General features: G+C 34.1%; 1 protein-coding gene across 5 annotated transcripts in view; it reads left to right on the top strand.

Annotated features, from left to right (window-relative positions):
• Positions 1–21,326, top strand: part of CEP290 (centrosomal protein 290) — a 46,089-nt gene that overhangs the window by 312 nt on the left and 24,451 nt on the right. For 3 of the 5 annotated variants that reach the window (XR_014616157.1, XR_014616158.1, XM_084205892.1), the window contains exons 1-27: positions 602–676; positions 1,861–1,917; positions 2,418–2,545; positions 2,684–2,761; positions 3,091–3,160; positions 3,364–3,410; positions 3,707–3,850; positions 4,052–4,105; positions 4,778–4,930; positions 5,269–5,451; positions 5,810–5,899; positions 5,975–6,097; positions 7,933–8,056; positions 8,586–8,758; positions 9,173–9,335; positions 9,983–10,083; positions 10,176–10,263; positions 10,733–10,845; positions 11,594–11,678; positions 12,799–12,941; positions 13,110–13,274; positions 14,188–14,337; positions 15,343–15,458; positions 16,913–17,015; positions 18,338–18,568; positions 19,714–19,887; positions 21,046–21,157. Coding sequence is in view for 3 of the 5 variants with exons in the window: in XM_084205892.1 (XP_084062018.1) it covers positions 661–676; positions 1,861–1,917; positions 2,418–2,545; positions 2,684–2,761; positions 3,091–3,160; positions 3,364–3,410; positions 3,707–3,850; positions 4,052–4,105; positions 4,778–4,930; positions 5,269–5,451; positions 5,810–5,899; positions 5,975–6,097; positions 7,933–8,056; positions 8,586–8,758; positions 9,173–9,335; positions 9,983–10,083; positions 10,176–10,263; positions 10,733–10,845; positions 11,594–11,678; positions 12,799–12,941; positions 13,110–13,274; positions 14,188–14,337; positions 15,343–15,458; positions 16,913–17,015; positions 18,338–18,568; positions 19,714–19,887; positions 21,046–21,157 (3,184 nt within the window). In the remaining 2 variants the exon portion in view is untranslated. Of the gene's footprint in view, positions 1–601; positions 677–1,860; positions 1,918–2,417; positions 2,546–2,683; positions 2,762–3,090; positions 3,161–3,363; positions 3,411–3,706; positions 3,851–4,051; positions 4,106–4,777; positions 4,931–5,268; positions 5,452–5,809; positions 5,900–5,974; positions 6,098–7,932; positions 8,057–8,585; positions 8,759–9,172; positions 9,336–9,982; positions 10,084–10,175; positions 10,264–10,732; positions 10,846–11,593; positions 11,679–12,798; positions 12,942–13,109; positions 13,275–14,187; positions 14,338–15,342; positions 15,459–16,912; positions 17,016–18,337; positions 18,569–19,713; positions 19,888–21,045; positions 21,158–21,326 lie in introns of those variants that run through there. The other 2 variants (XM_084205893.1, XM_084205894.1) reach the window with 2 other exon arrangements.

Genomic DNA, 21,326 nt, shown 5'->3' with positions numbered 1-21,326 from the left:
GGCGCGTCCGGGGGCGGCGCAGGCTGAGCCCGGGGATGGAGCGCCCCGCTGGGTCTGCGCCTCTGCTGCGCCTCGTTGGGAAGGCGGCTGCAACATAAGGCAGATTGTTAGTTCAGCTGAGCTGGAATGAAACGGGGACAAAATTGTCTCAGCAGCATCCTGGAGGGATCCCGGGCTGTCACTATATCCTGTGCCTAGGATATGCCAGAGAGGAGAGAATGGAAACCTGCGAAGATCCTCTCTTGATTGAGGCTTTGTAATTAAGATCTTGTGCTTCTCGGAGCTACTCCGGGTAAATGCAATTTGAAAGTCAAAAGTAGTTTAAACTGGATTACGCCAAGTAAACAAATGCGGAGTTAGCAGAGCGCATCTCCCGTGTGACTGTGGTGCTTCTTGATGTTAAATCTTCCTCGTGCGCTCTCTGTTGCCCATTATACACACACTGGGGGAAAAGATCAGCTCTTCCCAGTGGTGCTTGATCGCACTGTGATGGTAAGGTGTCAGCATGTGAGCTTGGCTGCCTCTGCATGGTTTTGTGTAGTCAGACCGGGGTATTGTTGTTTTTGGTACTACTTTTCCAGTATGATTGTTCTGTAAGTACTCCAGACTTCCTTTTCCAGCTGAGACTGCTGAACTTTACAACATCTGGCCGTTTTATGTATGCTTGATTCTCTGAGTAAGTCCCGAAAATCTTGTGCTAACTAATACCAAATTGCCATCTATTTCAAACATTTTGTAGACCATGAGCTCAGCATCTTGCCTCATGGATGATCTATTTACTAAAACCATGGCTTTTAGTTAAGCAGATGAGCGAAGATGAAAAACTTTTCAATTAAATAAATTCTCTCCAGTATGTACATACTTTGGAACATACTCTATGCATAGGTTGTGACTCCCGTTGGATTAAGTTGTTTTTGTACAATCCAATTATATTTTATCTTTTTGAATAAAATTTTAGGACTGTTTTTTTCTTAGGACATTATTTTGTAAGTTAAGGGAAAAAGATATATGAGAGATGGAAGGGGGAAAGGATTGACAGTAGTAATGTATTTGCTTTCAGAATAGTTTTGACTGTTGAGCATTTAAAACTTCTAACAATTCATTGCTTAAGAAAAAATAAATATGTTTAAGAACTCTGATCCTTAGACAAGTATGTTACCGAAATCAAGTAGTATTCCGTTGACTAAGTCAAAGAGCCAGTATTGTCCTTGTATTATCCTTTGCCATTACAACAAAACAGAAAAGCAATCATGCATATAAGGTGTCATCCTTGTGAAGTCATGGATTCAATGTAATGCTTATTTATTGTTAGCAAACATTGAAGAAATATAATAAATATAGGGCACCTTTTGAGTAGTTCACCTATTCAGAAAGGATGAAGGTAATTTTTATCCTCCCTTAAGCGTACAATTGTATTTCTGAGTCTGACAGCTCTTCTTTCAGAGTGCTTGGGCATATTAGCTTTGGAAAGTAATATGAGTTTCAGCCTTTTATTAACGAAGGAGATTTCAGTTGTTGAGTCTTTAAACTGCTGAATGAGGAACAGGGTGCATGATGGATCAGATCTCAAAATATTGTGCTCAGCATACAACATTGATTTTTCTTCTATAAAATACATACCCCTGCTGTGTCATTAGTTTTTTGAGTAATACTGCATTTACTATTCTAGTTAGCTTTATTTCCTTCTTAGTTTTTCTTAACCATTTGTGCTATGTTCATAATTTAGGGCAATAGGTAGATTAAAAATGTTCTGTTCTAAACTTGGCAGAATTTACTTTTTGAAATATTGATCAGAAAGTCTAGAGACAGCTCCAAAGAACAGAATAATCCAAGATTTCCAATCCCTTCTGCCTTTTTCAGATATTGCATTGACTTTCAGGTATGTGAGAAATCACCGTGGCCCACAACAACCAGTAGGTAAGCAGTAGAAAAAACTTTCCACCACTTTCTTTTTTTCTCAGTTTCCAGGTTGATTAATGTCCTTTGTCAATTCTAGTATTCTAATCAAAAAGAGATGATGTTTCATACAATGTCAAGAAGTTGGTGCTCATAGTATGAAAGTGTTGGTTGTGTTTTAAATGTTAGAAATTATGATTTTTGTGTTTGTTCATTGGCATAAACATACCCCATTAAGAGATGGGGAAGAAAACGAGGATATTGAAATTAAAATAACAGGTTTCATGAGTGTCCTGATCTTCACTGATAGTTCTAAGAATTCATTGAGTATGCATGGTGTAATTCTTAAGATAAAGAAAAAATGGTTTTATTATAGCCTGCTAGTTTGCAGCAGATCAAAATGTGTTACAGTTGTTAGAATCATCTGGTGTGTTCAGTGGCCAGCCTCCATTAAATCATTTGACCTAAAATTGGTTTGCACTGGTAATACCTGATAACTGTTATTTTAATCTTTGTTCTAGGAAAAAAAAAAAGTCATACAATCAATATGGCACCTGTTTTAGATTGGAAGAAGCTCATGAAAGTTGATCCAGATACTCTGCCTCGTCAAGAGGAGCTAGCGGACAGTTTGCTGGATATCATGATCAAGGTGCTTGAGAAGAAGGGAACATGAGGGTTCTGTCATTCCTTCTTCCGTAAATTGTCCCTGGTCCTTCACATACGTGAAAGATTTATTTTGTGTATTTCATTGATATTGGTGTAAAACCACTTTTGTCTCTTTTGTTAGATTGATGGGAAAGACTTAAAAGCTGAAACTCCAGAAAAAATGATACAGCTTTTTAGAATTACTCAATCACTACTGAAGGTTTGTATGAAGGCTTAGTTTCTTCAATTTTGCAGATGCATTTGTTTTGCTTTGTGTTTTTTTTTTTTTCCCTGTTCCTGAAAATACTGCTTGCTCCTAAGGTAATTTATGTGCCAAATGTGTGCTTGCACCAGGGTACTTTCTTGTGTAGCTGTTGGAATTTAGCAGTGGGAAGTGAAGTGAAATGGAATAACATAGTTATATTGATGGAAAATGGAAATAAATTTCTCAAAATAAATATGCTTTAAGCATAAGGTCTATGGAACAATCTTTTAATTTATGGTAGTAGTAAATATTTCTTCTTTGCTTGCTGTGTTTTTTTTTCTCAGATGAAAACTCAAGAGGTGGAATTGGCACTAGAAGAAGTTGAAAAAGCTGGGGAGGAGCAAGCCAAATATGGTAAGCAAGCTTTTGTATGCTGCTCTTAAAAGATTTGTTAAATGTGTTTTTAGGTTTTTGTTCTTGCTGTTTGGTGGCCTTTTTTGTAAGGTTTAGAGAGCTGGACAAAATACCAACTGCTCTGAAGTCAGTTGCTTTAATCTATTGTTTTATGTGTTTTTTACCTTATTGGGTAATTCACTGTATCTGTTCTATTTTAACAGAAAATAATTTTAAAACCAGGCTGTTGAAACTTCAAAATGAATTAGAGGTATGTTTGAAAATTTTGTTAGTGCATAGACTGAGGTCCTTTGTTAGTGCATAAGGTGGGGTCCTTTAATTATTTTATTTTAGACTAGTATTTAGCTTGGACTTGGAAAGTCATGAAATAGCCCTACATTTTAAAAATGCTTTTTATTGTTTTTTGAATATGCACCAGTCTTGGATGAAAAAATGAGTTTTTTACAGTTGAAATCCCATTTGTTTTAGTCTTAGCATCTGCTTTGGTTTTTTAGTTGTTTCTACTTTGAATATCTACTATATTTATGTTATTTTAATGCTCATAAGATGGCACAAAAATCTGCTGGTGGTCGTGATACTCGTTTTTTGCGTGATGAGATCCGCCAACTGGAAAAGCAATTGGAACAAAAAGAGAGACAGTTAACAGATACAGAAAAAGAGTTGGAAAAGGAGAAGAAAGTGAATGAACAGGTATGAAGGACTTGAGCTTGATGTCTCTAGAAGCTGTTCTGTCAAATATTTTGAAGAGTTGATGTTCTGAAAAAAACACCTGAAAAGTTAAAAAAAAAAAAAAGAAAGCACTGATGACATAGGATTGCTGTGCATTTGTTTTTTTGTTTCTGGAGTTCTTTGTGGTGTCAGTGATGCTTATAAAGGCTTTCTGTCTTGTAGCTTGCTCAGCGAATTGAAGATGCTGAAAATGAAAACATCAGATTCAGGAGAGAGGTTAGCAAAAATTATTGCTGATTTACTGTATTTTCAACTTTTTAAATAAATATACTACTGTATTTCTGTATTTATAATTTTTGGTGTGATGTTTAATTTTGGAACATTTCCTGTGTACTAGTGTAAAGTAAATATGTGGTATATCTGCTCCAATGAAATATAGTTAATTGAGGTCAGGAAGTCTCTACATTTCAATTTGAATAGTCCTACTGTGCATTAGCTTGGCCTGGATTTTGGGCTTTGAGTTCTTAACATTTTTGTTAAATATTATTTCCAAGTAAATTTGTTTAATTATTGTCCTGGGGTAAAACCTTGATAATCATTTGTCAAAATACCCTTCTATATATGTGTGTGTATGTTTGTATATGCCTGCAGAGGTATAACGAAAGCTATTTTATTTTGTCTCTATATTGATTCATATTTAGTCTTCCAAAAGCAAAACTAATTCCTAATATTTTTCATGCTTTGTTCTCTTGGTCTTGTTTTCTCCTTTTTAATATGAAGAAAAAGCGCATAAAGAAAAAGGTGAGGCTTCTAAGACTTCTAAAAGCAGACTGTAGGCATTTGGATGGGTTTTGCGTGTCTTAGCTCTTTGTGTTAGCTTGCTAGAAATGCAACAACTTTTTCTTCAACTCTTAGAAATGGATTTAAGTTTTGATTATTTTTATGCAGAATGAGCAATTGCGTCAGGATGTGGTTGACTATCAGAGGCAAATAGATTCTCAAAAAGAAGCAGTTCCATTACGGAGAGGAGAGGTGTCTGATTACACATCACAGCTGTCCAAAAGAAGCTCTGAGCTTGTCCAGTATTTGGATGAAATTCAGGTAAAAGTCTATGCATTGTATTGAGCAGCCATTGGAGTTTTATGGGCCATAGTGTCTTTCATGACATTATGTCAATTTACAGATAAAGTCATGTGGTGTAAGGGAATGCATAGTAAGGATTCAGTCATACACAGAGTTTGCATCTCTGAATTTGGTAAAGGTAATGAAGTTACTGGCAGGGAGAGAGATATGTCTTTCTTGCTGTTTGGCTTTGTTGAAATTGATAACCTAGAGGGGAAATACTCTATTCTGTGCAAATTTTGTATAAGACTTTCAAGTTCTTATGCAGATATTAAGACAGGCACTTTCTAAAAGCAGTTTTATCTTTATTTTTGCAGAATTTGACTGAAGCTAATGAGAAGTTAGAGATTCAAAACCAAGAAATGAGGAAAAACCTTGAGGAATCAGTGCAAGAAATGGAGAAGATGACTGATGAATATAACAAAATGAAACTAATTGTGCAGCAGTCTGATATTATTATGGATGAGTTAAGAAAAGAGAAAGATCAATACAAATTTCAAGTAAGAAATTACTCATAATTTAGTATAATTCTTTTTTAGGTTTCTATTTTGTTTTCATATTTTAGCTTAAGTTAAAACCTTCTGTCTATGCAGTTAAAACCACACACTCCTCTAAAGTAATGCTCTTTAAAAGTAGTGTGATCTTTGAATGTGGTACAGATTTTAAAATTTTACTGCAGATCACAAAAATTTTTTTTGTATAGAATGTTAGTCATGCACTGTTCTCAAAAGTCATTCCCTTGCTGCTGTAATACTAATCTGTTAAGTATTATGTCCTTGATGTAGTGTGTTTGTACATATATATTGGTTAGGTCCAAACCTTTTTGTAATGTGATGTTCATCCAAATGGCATGTCTAGGTTCAGGATCTTTCAGACCAGCTGAAAGCGAAGAACGAGGAAGATGATCCACTCATGGCAGCTGTAAATGCAAAAGTTGAAGAATGGAAGGTATTTTTTAGTACTTTTAAAGTCCTTTTTAGGAATTATTTCAAGTGTTCTGATGTTATTTTATCTTCTTTTCAGAAAATCTTAGCTTCAAAAGATAATGAACTCCTCGAGTATCAGCAAATGTTACTTAACTTGGAAGAGAAAATGAAAATGGTCCAACTTGACGTAGACAGAAACAGTATACTGTCCCTTCAGCAGGTACAGTTCATGTGAGACATGGCACACATAGAAATCACCATTAACTACATATGCTGTTGACCAAATATATATTTAGTCTTTCATAGTTTGCAAATACAAAATACTTAGTTTTGAGAATTAAGAGATAGGTCGATTCATTCCACTGCAAGTTAGCTTAATAGACAATGTACAAAGGAAACTTCTCAGTATGTATGTGTGTATGAACTGAACTCTTGGTAGCTGGCTCTTTTACTTTCATATTTATCTTTTCTAACTATCATGTAGTGTTTCTAAAATATGGCTTTAGCTTCCACTAAATTTGTTAGTTAAGGAACAGTCTTACCTATTAAATTATTTTTTATGTTCATTTGTCTCATTAACTCTGTGGTTCATGATATGATAGAACTGTCTGAATTCGTGTATCTCTCATATTCAGGCAAAATTACATAGTTCTTCATCATTTTGAATGTCTCCACTTTCTTTAAAAACATAACACCCTCCCCATCCCCCCCCAAATAATATGGCCCATTAGGAATCCTGAAATAGTCTCTATGGAAAGAATTCTCTCTGGTTCCAGGATGATTTCCTCCCTTGCTTCAAGTTTTTTAAGCAAATGTGTAATGACATTTATGTTACATTTTGGGTTCTTGTAAACTGAGCAGTATGGTGAGATATATTTTTGCAGTCTTCCAAACTTAGAGACAGATAGTTTCTCAAGAGAAAAACACGCTAAATTACAAATCAGCCTTAAGATTCAGAAGAGGAAAGCTGCTGAAAGTAACTTTGATAAGCAGTTTTTTGGTTTTAGCTGATTAGATGGCTATAGAGTTTGCTTTTTTGGGGGGGCTAGGGGAAGGAGGGGGCATTCTTAGCATGGCATTTTGTAATGTTTTGTGTAAGTAAGCATGTATTTTAAGTAGACATTTAAAAATTAATCAAGTTACTGCTCAGGTTTTTACTCAAAATGGACTAAGCTTGCTATCCTTCAATGTGTGTTCATATTCTAAAGGATTGTATCTAAGATTTTTTGAATTGCTCAGCTCTGTACTTTTATGTTTCAAATGTGGCTATATTTGTAAGAAATCCTGTAAGTTGTTCTTCAGAACATTGATATGAAGTAAGGATCTTGAGATTTTTTGTATTTTTATTATTACAGTATTATTATTATTTTATATTTTATTATTACTAATGCCTGTAAATTTTTTCAAGTCTCCTTTTTATCTTTTACCACTTTTTATTAATCACAGAAAAAATAACATTAAGATTTCTATGTTGTTTCTGAAGTTCATGTAAAAGGACAGAAATAGGAGTGTATGCACAAAGTCACTTCCACAGTCTGTGTGTGCCTGTGAATGTATATGCATCCAAAACAAGACAGGATACGAATTTTGAAAAGTTAGATGGCTTGCTGAAAGGCTGTCTGCAATTCATGCGTCATGTATGATGGATTGTTAGTCCTAGCTATCTTGAACTTGTATCTCTCAGTTCCCAATGGCAGTTGTTTATGAGGAAGCTGCCAAGAAATCTGTATTATCCAAAACTTTTCATCTAAGACTGGCAAACTCTGAGAGTACAGTTTTAATTTAAAGTCATGATACTAAAATGCTGCTCATTTTTCTGTGTTTGAGTGCTTTATTTTTACTTTCTTTTTTTTTCCTGCTTTGCATTTTTTACCAAACTTCTAGATAATATCTGACCTCTCTGTTGTAAGTATAGTATACTTGATGTTCTGTAAGTTGTTTTGTATTAGCTACATGTAATTTCTTCATTTCCCATGTGGTTTGTATTGCTAGTTTGCCTATCAGTCAAGAAGGATCCTTTAATGGAGTTTCTTTTTTTTTTGCATGCATGCATAGGGTGTGCAAGAGCGAGATGCTCAGATAAGATTGCTCACTGAGCAAGTTGAACAGTATACCAAAGAAATGGAGAAAAATGCATTCGTTATTGAGAAATTAAAAGATGATCTTCAAAAAGATAAAGGTAATATGACTGTTTTGTATTCATGTCAAAATCAGGAAAATCAGAAACCACAAATTTACTTAGCATTCTTTATTTTTTTAGAAATACAGGGAAAAAAACCTGCAGTATTTGAGTAATTTTAGTCTCTAATATGTTTTCTTAATTTTCTTTTATTAATGATGAGTTTAAATTTATCCAGATTATCTCAATGGGTTTTATGGGCAATAAAATTATACCTGATCTGGAAAAGTTAGACCATAAAATATAAGGTCTCAGCTCCATGAAGAATTGAAAGGGAGTAATAGCTTGCAATTCCAAATAAATTCTGATGTCCTTTCTATGCACTCACTTATGATAAATACTGTTTGAAGGAAATGTTAGGGGGAAGAGAACCCAACCTCTTATATGTAGTGTCTTGTAATTTCCTAATTAAAAAGAGCAGGAAATGAAAATCTCCTTTAAAATGTTTTCTGAAGTGTTTCTGACTTGATTAATGGCAGATAGCAAGAATTCCTAGTTGAATTGTAAACATCAAAGTTTTTCTTTCCAGGCCACTCATCTGTTGCTCAGCAGAACCAAATTGGGGAAATGCAAGAAAAGTTTAAAATGCTAGAAGAGAGAACTATGGAGGCTGAGAAGTCAGCAGAATTGGCAGAAGCACATGCTAGAGAAAAAGACAAAGAGCTTGTTGAGACTTTGAAAAGAATGAGAGACTATGAACTGGTAAACAGTTTTTAAGAGTGGACAGGGTATTCATCATATTTTTAGGAGATTGTTTTGTCTTCCCATGTTGATTTAGTTGTTCTAATTAAAAATTAAATAAATTACTTTGGTACCCTTCCCCTTTGTTCTTCCCTTCCCTATTGAACAGTAATTGAATGCTCAAGATACAATTCTTCCAAGGATCATGTATTTGGAGGACTCACTTTTGAAATATGCAGGCTCCTCTGTAGTCAAGGACAGATTTAAAGATCTACTTTTTATTCAGTAACCATTTCCACTAAGCATAGTGTGGAAGAGTGATAGAGGTTGAAAAACATTTTTTCTTGTCTGTGTAATAATGAAAGAAAGATTCATGGTCTATTTTACTAAGTCTTCTATTGGTTGTTTTGTTCTTCTTGTGTGGGGTTTTTACAGGGAATATATGGTTTGGAAGAAGCTGTTACTGAAATCAAAGATTTAAGGAAGCAAGTCAAAATACGAGAACGTGAGATTGAGTCATTAATTAAGGAAGTCAATAAACTTGAACTTAAAATAAATGACCTTCTTGATGAAAATGAAGAACTCAGAGAGCGCTTAGGTATGTTATATCCAGTACATGTTCAATTATTTGTTGTGTAAAAATTCAAATATGATTCTGCAATGGAAATTTTTTACTCTACCAAGTCACTGGAAATAATTTGTTATATTCTGCTAATATTTCCAAGTAGTTTTAATTAGTTTGGACAAACTGCATGAATGAACTTGGCTTACTGTTCCTTTGAGGGAACAAAGTAGGAGAATAGGTTCTCTACTCTTTTTTGGCTTTGATTCCTCTTCAGTCATGCATTGCCTAATAAACGTCATAAAATGGTATCTGGAAACCATAACATCCTGAAGTTGTAATGCTAGATGAAACACACAGAGAAAACTTCAGCTAGGCTTATTTTTAAATAGAAGAATTTAAGTGTAAATAAATTTAATTTGAGGTGCCACTTTATTTTATTTTGGGTTTTGACTAACTGAGGTAAAATTAAGCTTTCTTCTGCTCTTAATACATGGAGTATAAGATGTGTGTTTATGTTATATAGATAGTTACATATTTTTATAGATAGTTGAAATACAATCAACCAGCAACAAATTATTTTTTTAACTCTGCTTCTTTAGTTATGTTCTTACATAAATTAACTGCATTAACTAACATTAATTTTCCTCCTTAATAAATTACTGTGATCTATTTTGTTTTAGGTCTTGAGCCAAAGACAATGATTGATTTAAATGAATTCAGAAACAGCAAAGCACTGAAGCAGCAGCAATATAGAGCTGAAAACCAGATTCTTTTGCAAGAGGTAGGTGATAAATTCTACTTTTATGTAAAAGCTACGTAATAAAAATGCATTTGAATGAAAAGGAATACTGATCTGTGAATAACAATATGCAGATTGAAAGACTAGAAGAGGAAAGAATCGAACTGAAAAAACACATTCGTAAGTTGGCTCAGGAGAAAGGAAGAAGAGTTGCAACAATAGGTAGGATGTTTTTGATAAAACTGTCCTTTCAAAAACATTCTGTTTATACTTATGCATAAAAATTCTGTTTATAGTTAATGTAGCTATGTTATGCTTACTCATTTGTTTAAATTAATGGGCTTAATATATTGCATTGAATCTCTAGGAAGAAGTGAGTGGTTTTGGATTTCCAGATCTTACAGCCCAGTATCTTCTTGAGTTGTGATGACTTGTAATGCATCTCTGGGCCTTCTGTCTTTGCCTTGCAATAGGTGTAGGAGGGTCTTCCCAAAATTTCCAGTAAATCTACATCATTCATGTGTTTCAAAATTCTTAAAATTTCAGTTCCGTGCCACTGATGGTACCATATTGCTCAGATGGAAAGGTAGAAGACTAGAACTCAGATATAATAAATGGAGTGTATTCTTTTGATTGAAGACCAGTTCAAATTTCCTAATAATTTCTTACTTTTACATCTGCTTGCACTTAGGATTGGATGCTGATAATATGCAGATGACTGATAGCTTTACTGAAGAGAAGGGAAAGAGTACGAGGAAGTTGGATTTCTTGAACAGACAAGACATTGCTGAAGTAGAAGCAAAAGTAGGTTCATAAAGCAAGTTTATGAACATTTCTTGTATTTCTCTTTCAAAAACTAAAACCACCTATTTTGTTAATATTTGTCTAAATACTTATCTAGGGGCTTTTATTAACTGCTTTTAAAAAATCCCAAAATGAATAATTTGTAATATTTTTTAGAAGACAAGTGAAGATTCTGTATTTGTTGTAAATACATCCTAGCAGCTCATGTAATGTGGAATGGAGAAACACACTTGCAGATAGAATAGCACCAGCTGAAATTCTGAAGACAGAATTCTGAAAACAGAAAGGCTGTGGGAAATCTTCTTAGAAAAACTTGTGGCATACATGAGAATTCAGATCACTCGTAAAAAACTACTTTTTTAGTTCATTTAGATTCTAAACCTATGAGATAGAGTGGCAACTAGTTAAACACAAGTGTAATTTTGAAGCTTTTGGTGTTTTCATATCACTAGAGCTACAACTTACAAGGCCCCACAGACTTCTGGTTTGTACCAGACCACTATTCCAGCTGCTACATGACCCAAGAGTTGTATTTTGCTATGGACAGTGTTAAATGGGATACACCTCATGTAACTATTCCAGTGAATCCATTTCTGTTCCTATTAAGGCAAGAAGTCAGTATGTGGATGGGGAAATTTTCATGAATGCCTATTTCAAATTTGAAAAAGTCTGGGACTAAAATATTAAACTGCTAAAATTAGATTCTGCATATTTTTTTGTCTAGGAGAAACTTTGTTTTTTTCTTTAGAATGAATATCTTGCAACTGAATTACGTGAGAGAGAGAGAGATTTGGAGAAGAGCAGGACTGTAATGGCCAAATTTCAATCTAAATGTAAGTTGCAGCCTCTTTTAAAACTAGGGAACATTATCAGGTACCTGTAGATAGTTTGCTTATTTAATTGTTCTGTTTCTGTAATTGTGATCATAAATATGACTTGTAAAAAAATATTGTGTTGATATTATTGTATATCCTTGTATCTATGTGTAAATATACATTTATGATGATACCAAACCAGTGATAGTACATGAAACATGGTTTATTCACACTAAATACATTAAAATATTAGCTCATGTTTTTCCTTCTTGATTCAGACCTAGAAAAGTCTTTAAGTGTGTGAGTAATCCAACTTATAACAATTATACAACGTGTGTAGTTGTAGGGCTTTTCTGGATAAAAGGAAGTAGTGGGGAATTAGAGCCACTTGCTGCTTACATATATATATATGTTAGTTGAAGTGCACTCAGAAATAAAAATAATTCTAATTTCTCTGGACAAGAAGCTTATTTTTTTTCCCCAGAAAATGTGAATTCTTAAAATTCTTTTTGAATTTTCAAAATAGACTTGGTGAAACTACTGAATTTTTTGCAGCTCACTCCTGGGTGTTCAGGATGATTAGTGATTTTGTTTGAATGCAGAGAATGTCCTGACAGGTTGCAGTTTTTTCAGTTCTCAGACTTCTCATTTTGGCTGGAAATTGGAATTTCATTGAGAAACTACAGGTGGTAGGAGTCTTGAGACTCCTTGACAGCCACATAATTTAATTGCTCTTTTTTCTTATTCTGGAGAAGGAATTCAGGCAATTCCTAGATACCTCAGGAATTGTTACACCCAGACATTTCCACCACGGCCATGTTTCTGAACTGGTAAAGGTCAGACAGGCTACTAAAGAAATTTAAAATGAAGTAAACATTGAAGACTGGAAGGTTCAGTAAAGTCACTTGAGTCCCATGAAGCATTTATTTTTTTTTTTTTAATATTTCATCACTAAGATACATCTCCCAGATATTCCTAGCAGCTCTTGATTTTAATTTTATTATTGCTTATGCCTACATATGTATAATGTGGATATTCTTTTAATTTATCAAATAAACAAGAATCACGATGAAATGTACTAGGAAACCTTAGATCATTTTTTCAGTGTTTTTTAACAGATTTACAACTTCTATTACAGTAAAAGAGTTATCAGTAGAGAATAAACAACTTGAACAAGGAATGAAAGAAATATTGCAAGCCATCAAGGAAATGCAGAAGGATTCTAGTATGAAGGGAGGAGAAACAGCCTTAATAATCCCTAGTCTGGATCGCTTAGTTCATGTAAGCTTGCCTTCTAAATTAATATTTAGCTGTGTAGGATTTACAGGGATAAAATGTCATGCTTTTTGCTAATTTCATGTAGTCTAAACTTGAGAGCTCCAGTTTACTCTGAAAAAATTAAAGCTTTTTTTACACTTTTTTTTTTGTTATCTTAATTAACTGCATTAGGCAATGGAGTCAAAGAATTCAGAGGGGATCTTTGATGCTAGTGTACACTTAAAAGCCCAGGTCGACCAGCTTACAGGACGAAATGAGGAATTGAGACAGGAGCTAAAGGAGACTCAGAAGGAGGCAACAAGTTTGTCTAATCAGCTGGCAAGTGCCAATGAAAAGGTATATAATTTATTTTATATAATTTATTTTCAACTTTAGAAGTGGCTGTTTTGATAATTTAGAACAATTCACATGATCTATAAGACACTGAATTCAGCCTATGTGAATAGTGTCATTGTACAAATCTTACTGAAATTTATGTAATAGACCTACTGATTTGTCCTTTTTAACTTCATATCTTACTCTTCTTATTGTTAATTTATCCTTGCAGTATTCCATCATTCTAAATAAACACCAAGCACTCCTGTCTTATGGGGAGATCTGTGTCCAAAAAAGCTCACAGATCTATTTCTTCAAAAAAGCCAGGAGTCTTACATTTTTTATTTATAAATATGTGACAGAAATTAAGTCTTTACAGCCCTATATCTTGTTTTAAGTTGTACAATTTATTCTGTGGAATGGTTCCTTCCCGGGAAGGAATGATGAATGAAATATTATCTTGAAAGAAGCTAAATTTAAATTAGCCTTTTATCACAGCTTTGGTGATAAACTAATCCTCTAAAATAGTGTTAGAAAACCAGAGAGCTTTTAAATTAAATGGAAATGCAAAGATTTATTTAGAAAAAACTGTCAAATAACCACTGCAATAATTCTTTCCAAAAGTTTATCTTACTAAAGGAGTAGGAATGCACCCTGTTTTAAACAGTTGGAATAAAACTGTGATGATATGTCTAGTTGCCCTGATTGCTGGGGTAATTTGGTAAATTTAGATTAATTTATTATGCATTTATTGATTTATGAAATCATAACATTTTTAAAAGGATATTTTAAGGAGTATTAGAGCATTTTAGAATATAAATGAAAATTATTAGGTGTTAATAACAACTGTGATGTAGCAATATATTTTTCATCAGTTTTTTTAATCTAATAGCAAGAGCTACTTCTTTATGAGAGTTTTGTGTCTTGTCTTTAGATTGAACAAATGAAAAGTGAAATTTGCTTACTACATCAGTCAGAAGGTGCGAATATTGTCTTCCAAACAGTGAATCTTCCAGAAGGAATGGCTCCTTCAAGTGTTAATACAATTAATTCACTGAACGAATATTTAATACATCTTACACAGGTAACTCATATATTCATTGAAATAAAGAGTATTTGTAACATGTATCTAATTCCTTTCAAGTCCAGTAGAATGCCATGTATGGACATGAGAGATGTCTCCAAAATTATTTTGGTGTTCTAACATCTACTAAATTCTCTGGGATATTCTGTAATTTAAAGCTGTAATTTTGATGTGCTGTAAACCTGATAGCTAACTAAATTTTGGACAGCAATTCAGATTTTTTATGTTTTAAATCTGAATTTTGATCTAAATATTTGCCCACTCTTCCTTCTACTTCCACAGTTACACTCTTTCTATGAGAACCTCTCTTACTGCTGTCTGGATTCCACACCTGAGTCTGCATGTGCAAATCCTACTTGAACAGTTTTTCCCTATAGAGCCAAGGTCTCTAGTAATTTACTGTATGATTTTTCATTCCGTTATTTCTCAAAATTGCATCAACAATTATAAATAAAGGCATAAATACATTGAAACCAATTCCAGTAATTCCCATGGGAAGCATAGCAAACAGGCATATAGTAATGAAGAACTATTTCAGAATTGGAGTAAAAAAAAAAAAAAGTTACCTTTTAATATTATTAATTTATCTTTTTCTGTCTTTGATAATTTTTTCACTTTTTTATTAAAAAATATTTTTTCAACTATTATAAAGTAGAAAGAGTATTTGAGAAAATGAGAAGAAAATGCCACTTGCCAGTTAGACATTCACTTAGTATTCTTTGTGAGCTAGGTATGGGTCATAGTGTTTTGAACTTTAGGGGCTGAAACCTGCAGTGCAATTGAGCTCTCTTTCACACTGAATAATGTGAATGCTGAAGCTCATTGGATTTTTTCTTCTATTGCTTCTAAAGAAAATGCATATTTCATATTCATAGTTCACACAGTTCATGGCAGAAGCATCTATCATGAAAACACAAAGGACTGCCATTTTGATTAAATTGCTAGTTTCATGTTTAAAACCTACATTAATAATTTCTGTATTTTTATTTGGAAAATAATAATTAGGAACTGGAAAACAAAGAAAAGTTGCTTAAACAATTAGAAGATGCAGTGGAGGACTACAAGCGAAAATTTGCAGTAATTCGTCATCAACAAGGCTTGCTGTATAAAGAATATCAAAGGTATTGCTCTCTTTTCTGATTTATGAAAGTTCAATTATCTAAATATTTAACAGTCTTGAAACAAGATTTGCTGCTGTGTTGAAGTAGTTTTTTGGTTAATGTCATAAGTGCTGCCATGTTTGGATATGGACTCCATACATTTTCTGTAGTCCTGTAAAGTCTCAGAAAACTCCTACAAAACCTTCTTCTGCTGGACTCTTCTCATTTTGCATGTTTTATCATGATGATTTCGTTGTGCTTTCTGCATCTGATATCTTGCACTTTACTAGAACCTGGTATGATGGTTATTAGCCTCATTTTCTTTTGCTTTCAAGTATGGGTTCTAATAGGTTTTGGGGAAAAAAGCAAACTGCTGTCCAAATACAGTCAGAGATCTCTGAAAATTTCAGGTTGTTGGGATTTTGTAGTTTCTTTTCTTTTGGACTCCTAGTTCTTTTATATGCTTCATTGAACCTAAATTCCATAAAATTAAAAATCCTATAGTAAAAAAAAATTAAAAATGTGTTTTCATCTGTTGGGAGGATAGGGATGAATATGACAATTTTAATTTTTCAATTAACAAACTATTAGTTGGATACTCTCTGGATTGGGATGAACAGGCACCCAGATGGCTTCTGGAATAAAGGTTTAACCTTTCAGAAACTTCTGTTTGTTCTTTGAATCAATTAAGATTCCCAGACAATGTTATCTCTGTTTTAGGCATTAAAGAGACAGTTTTTATTGAAGGCTATAATATACTGCCTCATTTACTACTAGGTGAGATATCTCCAATATCCAATGGGGATAAAATGATGATTCAAGATTCCTTCTCTAAACCTGGTACAGACTGAAGTTACAGAAGGAGATTCTTTGACCTGGCATCCCATTAAAGCCACTTTCAAAGAATTTTCTTTATTTCTCCTCCATTTTACTCCATTATTTAAGAAACTTAGATACCTCTTTGGAGAGAAAATACCACTTCTAAATTACCTGTGATGAACCATTTTTTAAACTATCCTAAACTGTGCCATATAGTCTATAGGAACTTCCTTATTAGACATGTATGAAAGATCAAAATTTTTTTTCTCCCAAATAAATAAATAAAAATAGACAGAGGAGAGTAGTTTGGGCCAAAGTGAAGCTGAATGAGCTGAATCTTTTTATGTTTTGGGTGTGGTTTTCACTGAAATAACAAAACAAGTGTGGGAAGTTACATCCTTTAAGTATCTATAATATACATTTGAAGAACAAATAAGACACTGAAGAATTATTTGCATCATTTATCCGGCTGTAGGCTAAACAGAGGATATTGTTTTTGAGTAATCAATCTACAACTTATCATGTGCTTTTCAAATTATTTTCCTGCTAAAATTAAGTGCCTTGGTTTGCAACATTTCAGAATTTCTTTTGAAGTTACAGTTTTAAACATCATCAGCTCTTTCCTTATAATAAATGAAAATTCGGTATTGTTTTAGTCAAAAGGAAAGCTGGCAAAAAGAATCAGAAAATATAAAAAAGGAAGTGAAAAAACTGGAAGAGCAAAAAGAAGAGGATGCTGCAAAAATAAAGGCATATTCTGTAAGTAATTTTGTTACTTTCAATTTTCAGAAAGATTTTAGGACATATAACTGAGGTTTTAATACACTGCTCTAGTTTGTTAGATGTGTAAAATGTGTGCACACACCTCTTGTGCCTGTCCCAGGGTGCTGGGAATGCATGGGGGTGCTCCAGTGTTATGTGTGCCTGTTGGCCTTCCTGCAGTCTGCTAATCCATGCCCTGGGGACAAACCACCCCAAGAGGTCACATCACACACCTGATGAGGTGTGGGTCCCTAATTGTTGCTTTTAATACCCCCAGACCATTATCTGGAGTGCTGAGGCGTGATGTCCAGCAGGGAAGAGTCACTCACAAATGTGTAGAAGATACAGGGACAGTGGAGAGGCTTCTGAAGCTGAACTAGGTTATGGGTGCTGCATTATAACCCTTTCTGCCATTGCTATTAGAAGACTTTATGCGTTTTTAATGCCAGTTTTCAAGCTGACAACTACAAATAAATTTTGAGCTGACAACTTCAAATAAAGGAGTCTCTAATTTTATGGTTGCTCTTCAGTCTGGTTAATGTTTCTCTTCAACATTATCAGTTTTGAGCAAATGCCATCTAAGGCAGGGATTCTGTTCACACACACTCTTTACAGCCACTCTGCTCTCTGAACAGCAGTTGTTACCTAGGCTGTTTGATTGGGAGGAAGAACATGCAAACAAACCCTTGGAAAACACATTAGCTTACACTAAGAATTAAGCTTATTACTTTCAGTTGTGTCTTATTATATGTAGCTGTTAATGTGTATGAATCAGTGTTTCAGAAGAACAGGAAACAATTCATCTTTTTACACGTGCGTGCAAACGTGTGTGCGCACATACACATAAATGTTACTATGGAAGGAATCCTCTAATTTATTACTTTACAAGTACACGTTTGATCTTCAAAGTGGGAGATTATTAGGGTTTGTTTGGAACCACAGGACTTCTGTTTTGTTTAGAAAATTGTTCCAATGCATTTTTTTTTATTCTAGTATAAATGGGAAGACTGATGACAGTGAATGCAGAGAGCCATTCTTGTTCTAAATTTTGAAAGTGTCAGCATTAATTAAAATTTCAGTTAGTAAGTCAAATGTACTTAGCTACTGGTTTTGAAAATTCATCTTTTTCTTAGAAAACTGTATGTTTATGTTTAAACATGTGTTGATTGTGTGCATATATTTTATTAGCAAAAAGAAATTATTTCAGACAAATTAATGGAATTTTTCCACCTAGACTAAAAAATATACAAGAAATCTTGTATGTAGTTGTGCTTTACCATATTTCTGTACAAGGGTTTTGTTAAAAAAATGTTTTACAGAATTTACTCGATGCACTTCAGATGGATCCTGATGAAACAAAGAAAATACTTGCAGAAAATAGTAGAAAAATAACTGTTTTGCGAGTTAATGAAAAATCACTAACAAGGCAGTGTGCCACATTACTTGAAATGGAACGGCACCTCAGAAAAGAAAATGATAAATTAAAGGGTGAAATAACACATATGGAGACTGCAGTTACAGGGAAGATTGGAAACTTGCAGCGATTCAAGGTATACTTTATAGTAATAATAGCACACATTTTTTATTTTTATAGTTGGGAAAGAAATGACTTTTGTTTTTAAATGGGGTTATTACTAGTTTCTTGAATGCATTTTCCAAAAGCTTTCTAATTGCTGTTACAAATCTTCTAGAAATATTCTTCATATTTATATAAGTACTGTGATTGGACTAGCTCAGTAAGTGGGTCCATGTGAATCTCATATGGTTTAATAAGACCAAGTGTAAGGTGCTGCACTTGGGTTTGGGAAACCCCTGGTACCAACCCAGGCTGGGGGATGAACAGATGGAGACATCTCTGCTGAGAAGGACTTGGGGGTGCTGGTGGATGGGAGGCTGGACATGACCCGCCCATGTGCACTTGCACCTCAGAAAGCCAAATGCGTCCTGGACTACATCAAAAGCAGTGTGACTGCTATGAGGAAAGGCTGAGAGAATTGGGATTATTCAGACTGGAAATGAGGAAGCCTCTGTGGTGACCTAAATCTGGCCTTCCAGTATTTGGAGGGAGCCTACAAGAAATATGGAGAGAGACTTTTGACAATGGTATAAGGTGACAGGACAAGGGGGACAGGCTTCAAAGGAAGGAGAGTAGCTTTAGATGAGATATTAGGAAGAAATTCTTAGCTGTGAGGGTGGTGAGGCACTGGCACAGGTTGCCCAGAGAAGTTGTCAATGCCCTGTCCCTAGAAGCATTCAAGGCCAGGTTGAATGGGGCTCTGAACAACCTAGTCTAGTGGAAGGTGTCCCTGCCCATGGCAGAGTGGTTTGGAACTAGATGATGGAACTAGGTGCCCTTCCTACCCAAGCCATTCTATGATTCCATGATCATCGTATGAAACTGAATCTTACCTTTTGGTCTTGCAGGTTGCTAGGGCCTGTATTCATTTTACAAGTAATGTTTTGACATTTGACAGTGCCTTGAGAAGCAACTATTGATAAAATTACCAGAGAGTTGGAATATCAGAGAAGTTTTGTCAATGTTTATTGCAGGTGCTTTTTGAAGATGGACAGTAATTTAGAAAAATAAACTAATATCTAAAGCACTGTATTAAGTATTATTCTTTTTGCGTGGAGTAGTTTAATGTTTAAATTTCTAGGTGACCTTAGTAACCTATTGTGTTGTTTATTTTCATAGGAAATGGCTTGCTTTAAGATTGCAGCTCTGCAAAAAGTGCTGGACAGTAGTGTGCCATTGTCTGAGCTAGAAGTGGCCAATAAGCAGTACAATGCATTAACTGCTAAATACAGAGAGATGTTACAAAAAGATAATTTGCTTGTGCAGCGGACAACAAACATGGAACACATGGAGGTAATGTTTGTGTTACATTTTAACCCTAAGGGAAAAAAAATGGGCAGACAGAAAAGCATTTCGTTTTGGTTCTTTGTTTATTTGTTTGTTTGCTCTTTAAACTAAGGTTTGGATATGTTCTCTCAGAAATTCTTAGTTCTTTGATTACTAAAACGAGACCAGCAGAAGGAATATTTGCTATCATCTTCAGTTTTGAAGGTCATAAGGAAAGTAGAATGAATGTAAGCACTTTGAAAGCTTTCTCTTAAAGTATGTGCTCTTAGTAATTCCCAGCTTTCACAGGAATGAAATGTTTAGTTCCAAAAAGAGTAAAGCTTTGGAATTTTACTTCCATAAAAAAAGCCAAAGATTGTTCGTAATGTGCTTCAAAATGTTGTAGGTGCTGCAAATATTTAACTCTTTTAATGAAACTTTTATTCTGAAGTAGAAGGGAGTTTCTTCTCAAGAACTATGAAGTTGGCTTCAAAGATATGTTACTACCTCCCGCTTTTCATGGGTGGTAAAGAATGAAGGACTCCTATGTCTATTTAGTGGTATTTTGTGAGTATGAAAACTTGCATTGCCTATTTCGGCAACTTCATAGAGCTAGAGAATAATATATCAACTAAAAATGTGTCCAGAAAACTAAAATTGAAAATTAATATAAAGTATTCAATTTGTTTTATTGGTTAATGTGGAAATTTGTATTTCTATTTGGAGGAGTGAAGGAACATTTACAAAAGTAACATTTGGCATCATATTAGATGCCTAAAAGAACTAAAAGAAATGTGATCTGTCTCAAAGAGGTATATATGTGCAAGATGAAGTATTCTTTGTGGATGAAGTACTCCAGAAGTACTTCTTTCCCAGAATTAATGAGGTGCTCAGTATGGCAAAGATTTTCTCATCTAATTCTAGCTGCTGTAGGAATCACAGTTGCTGGTAATAAATATTCACAGTATTCACTAGCTTTGACAGTAAGATGCAGAGGACAAAGACTATTATTTTTACACTTTACAAACATATATACTTTACAAACATATAGTTTCCTGTTGCCATATATGTAGGTTATGGGTCACACACGAGTAAAGTCTGTTCATCTAAAAGATTTCCTAGATACTAAAGATGATGCTACAATTAAATAGTTTGCTGCTATGTTGCAACTTTTCTGTCATATAGCGTGAGAATGAGTCCTTGAAAGCACAGATAACTTCGTTGAATAAGGAACTGGAGATCACAAAAGAAAAACTTCATACTGTAGAACAAGCTTGGGAGCAGATGACTAAACTGGGCAAGTATGAAAGTTATATTGCAGCATTAAACACCAAATTGTATAGCCTGTATAAAAGTAATACTTTAAAATATTTTAAAATTGATGTGTCTTAAAATAATGAAAATTTAAAAAATCATAGCTATTTTATATCTTTCAGTAGTGATGTCCATTTTTGTGTTGAATTTTT

The sequence above is a fragment of the Fringilla coelebs genome (genome assembly GCF_963513975.1).
Source record: "Fringilla coelebs genome assembly, chromosome: 5".
Taxonomy (NCBI): domain Eukaryota; kingdom Metazoa; phylum Chordata; class Aves; order Passeriformes; family Fringillidae; genus Fringilla; species Fringilla coelebs.
This window is presented reverse-complemented; position numbering and strand designations above follow the sequence as displayed.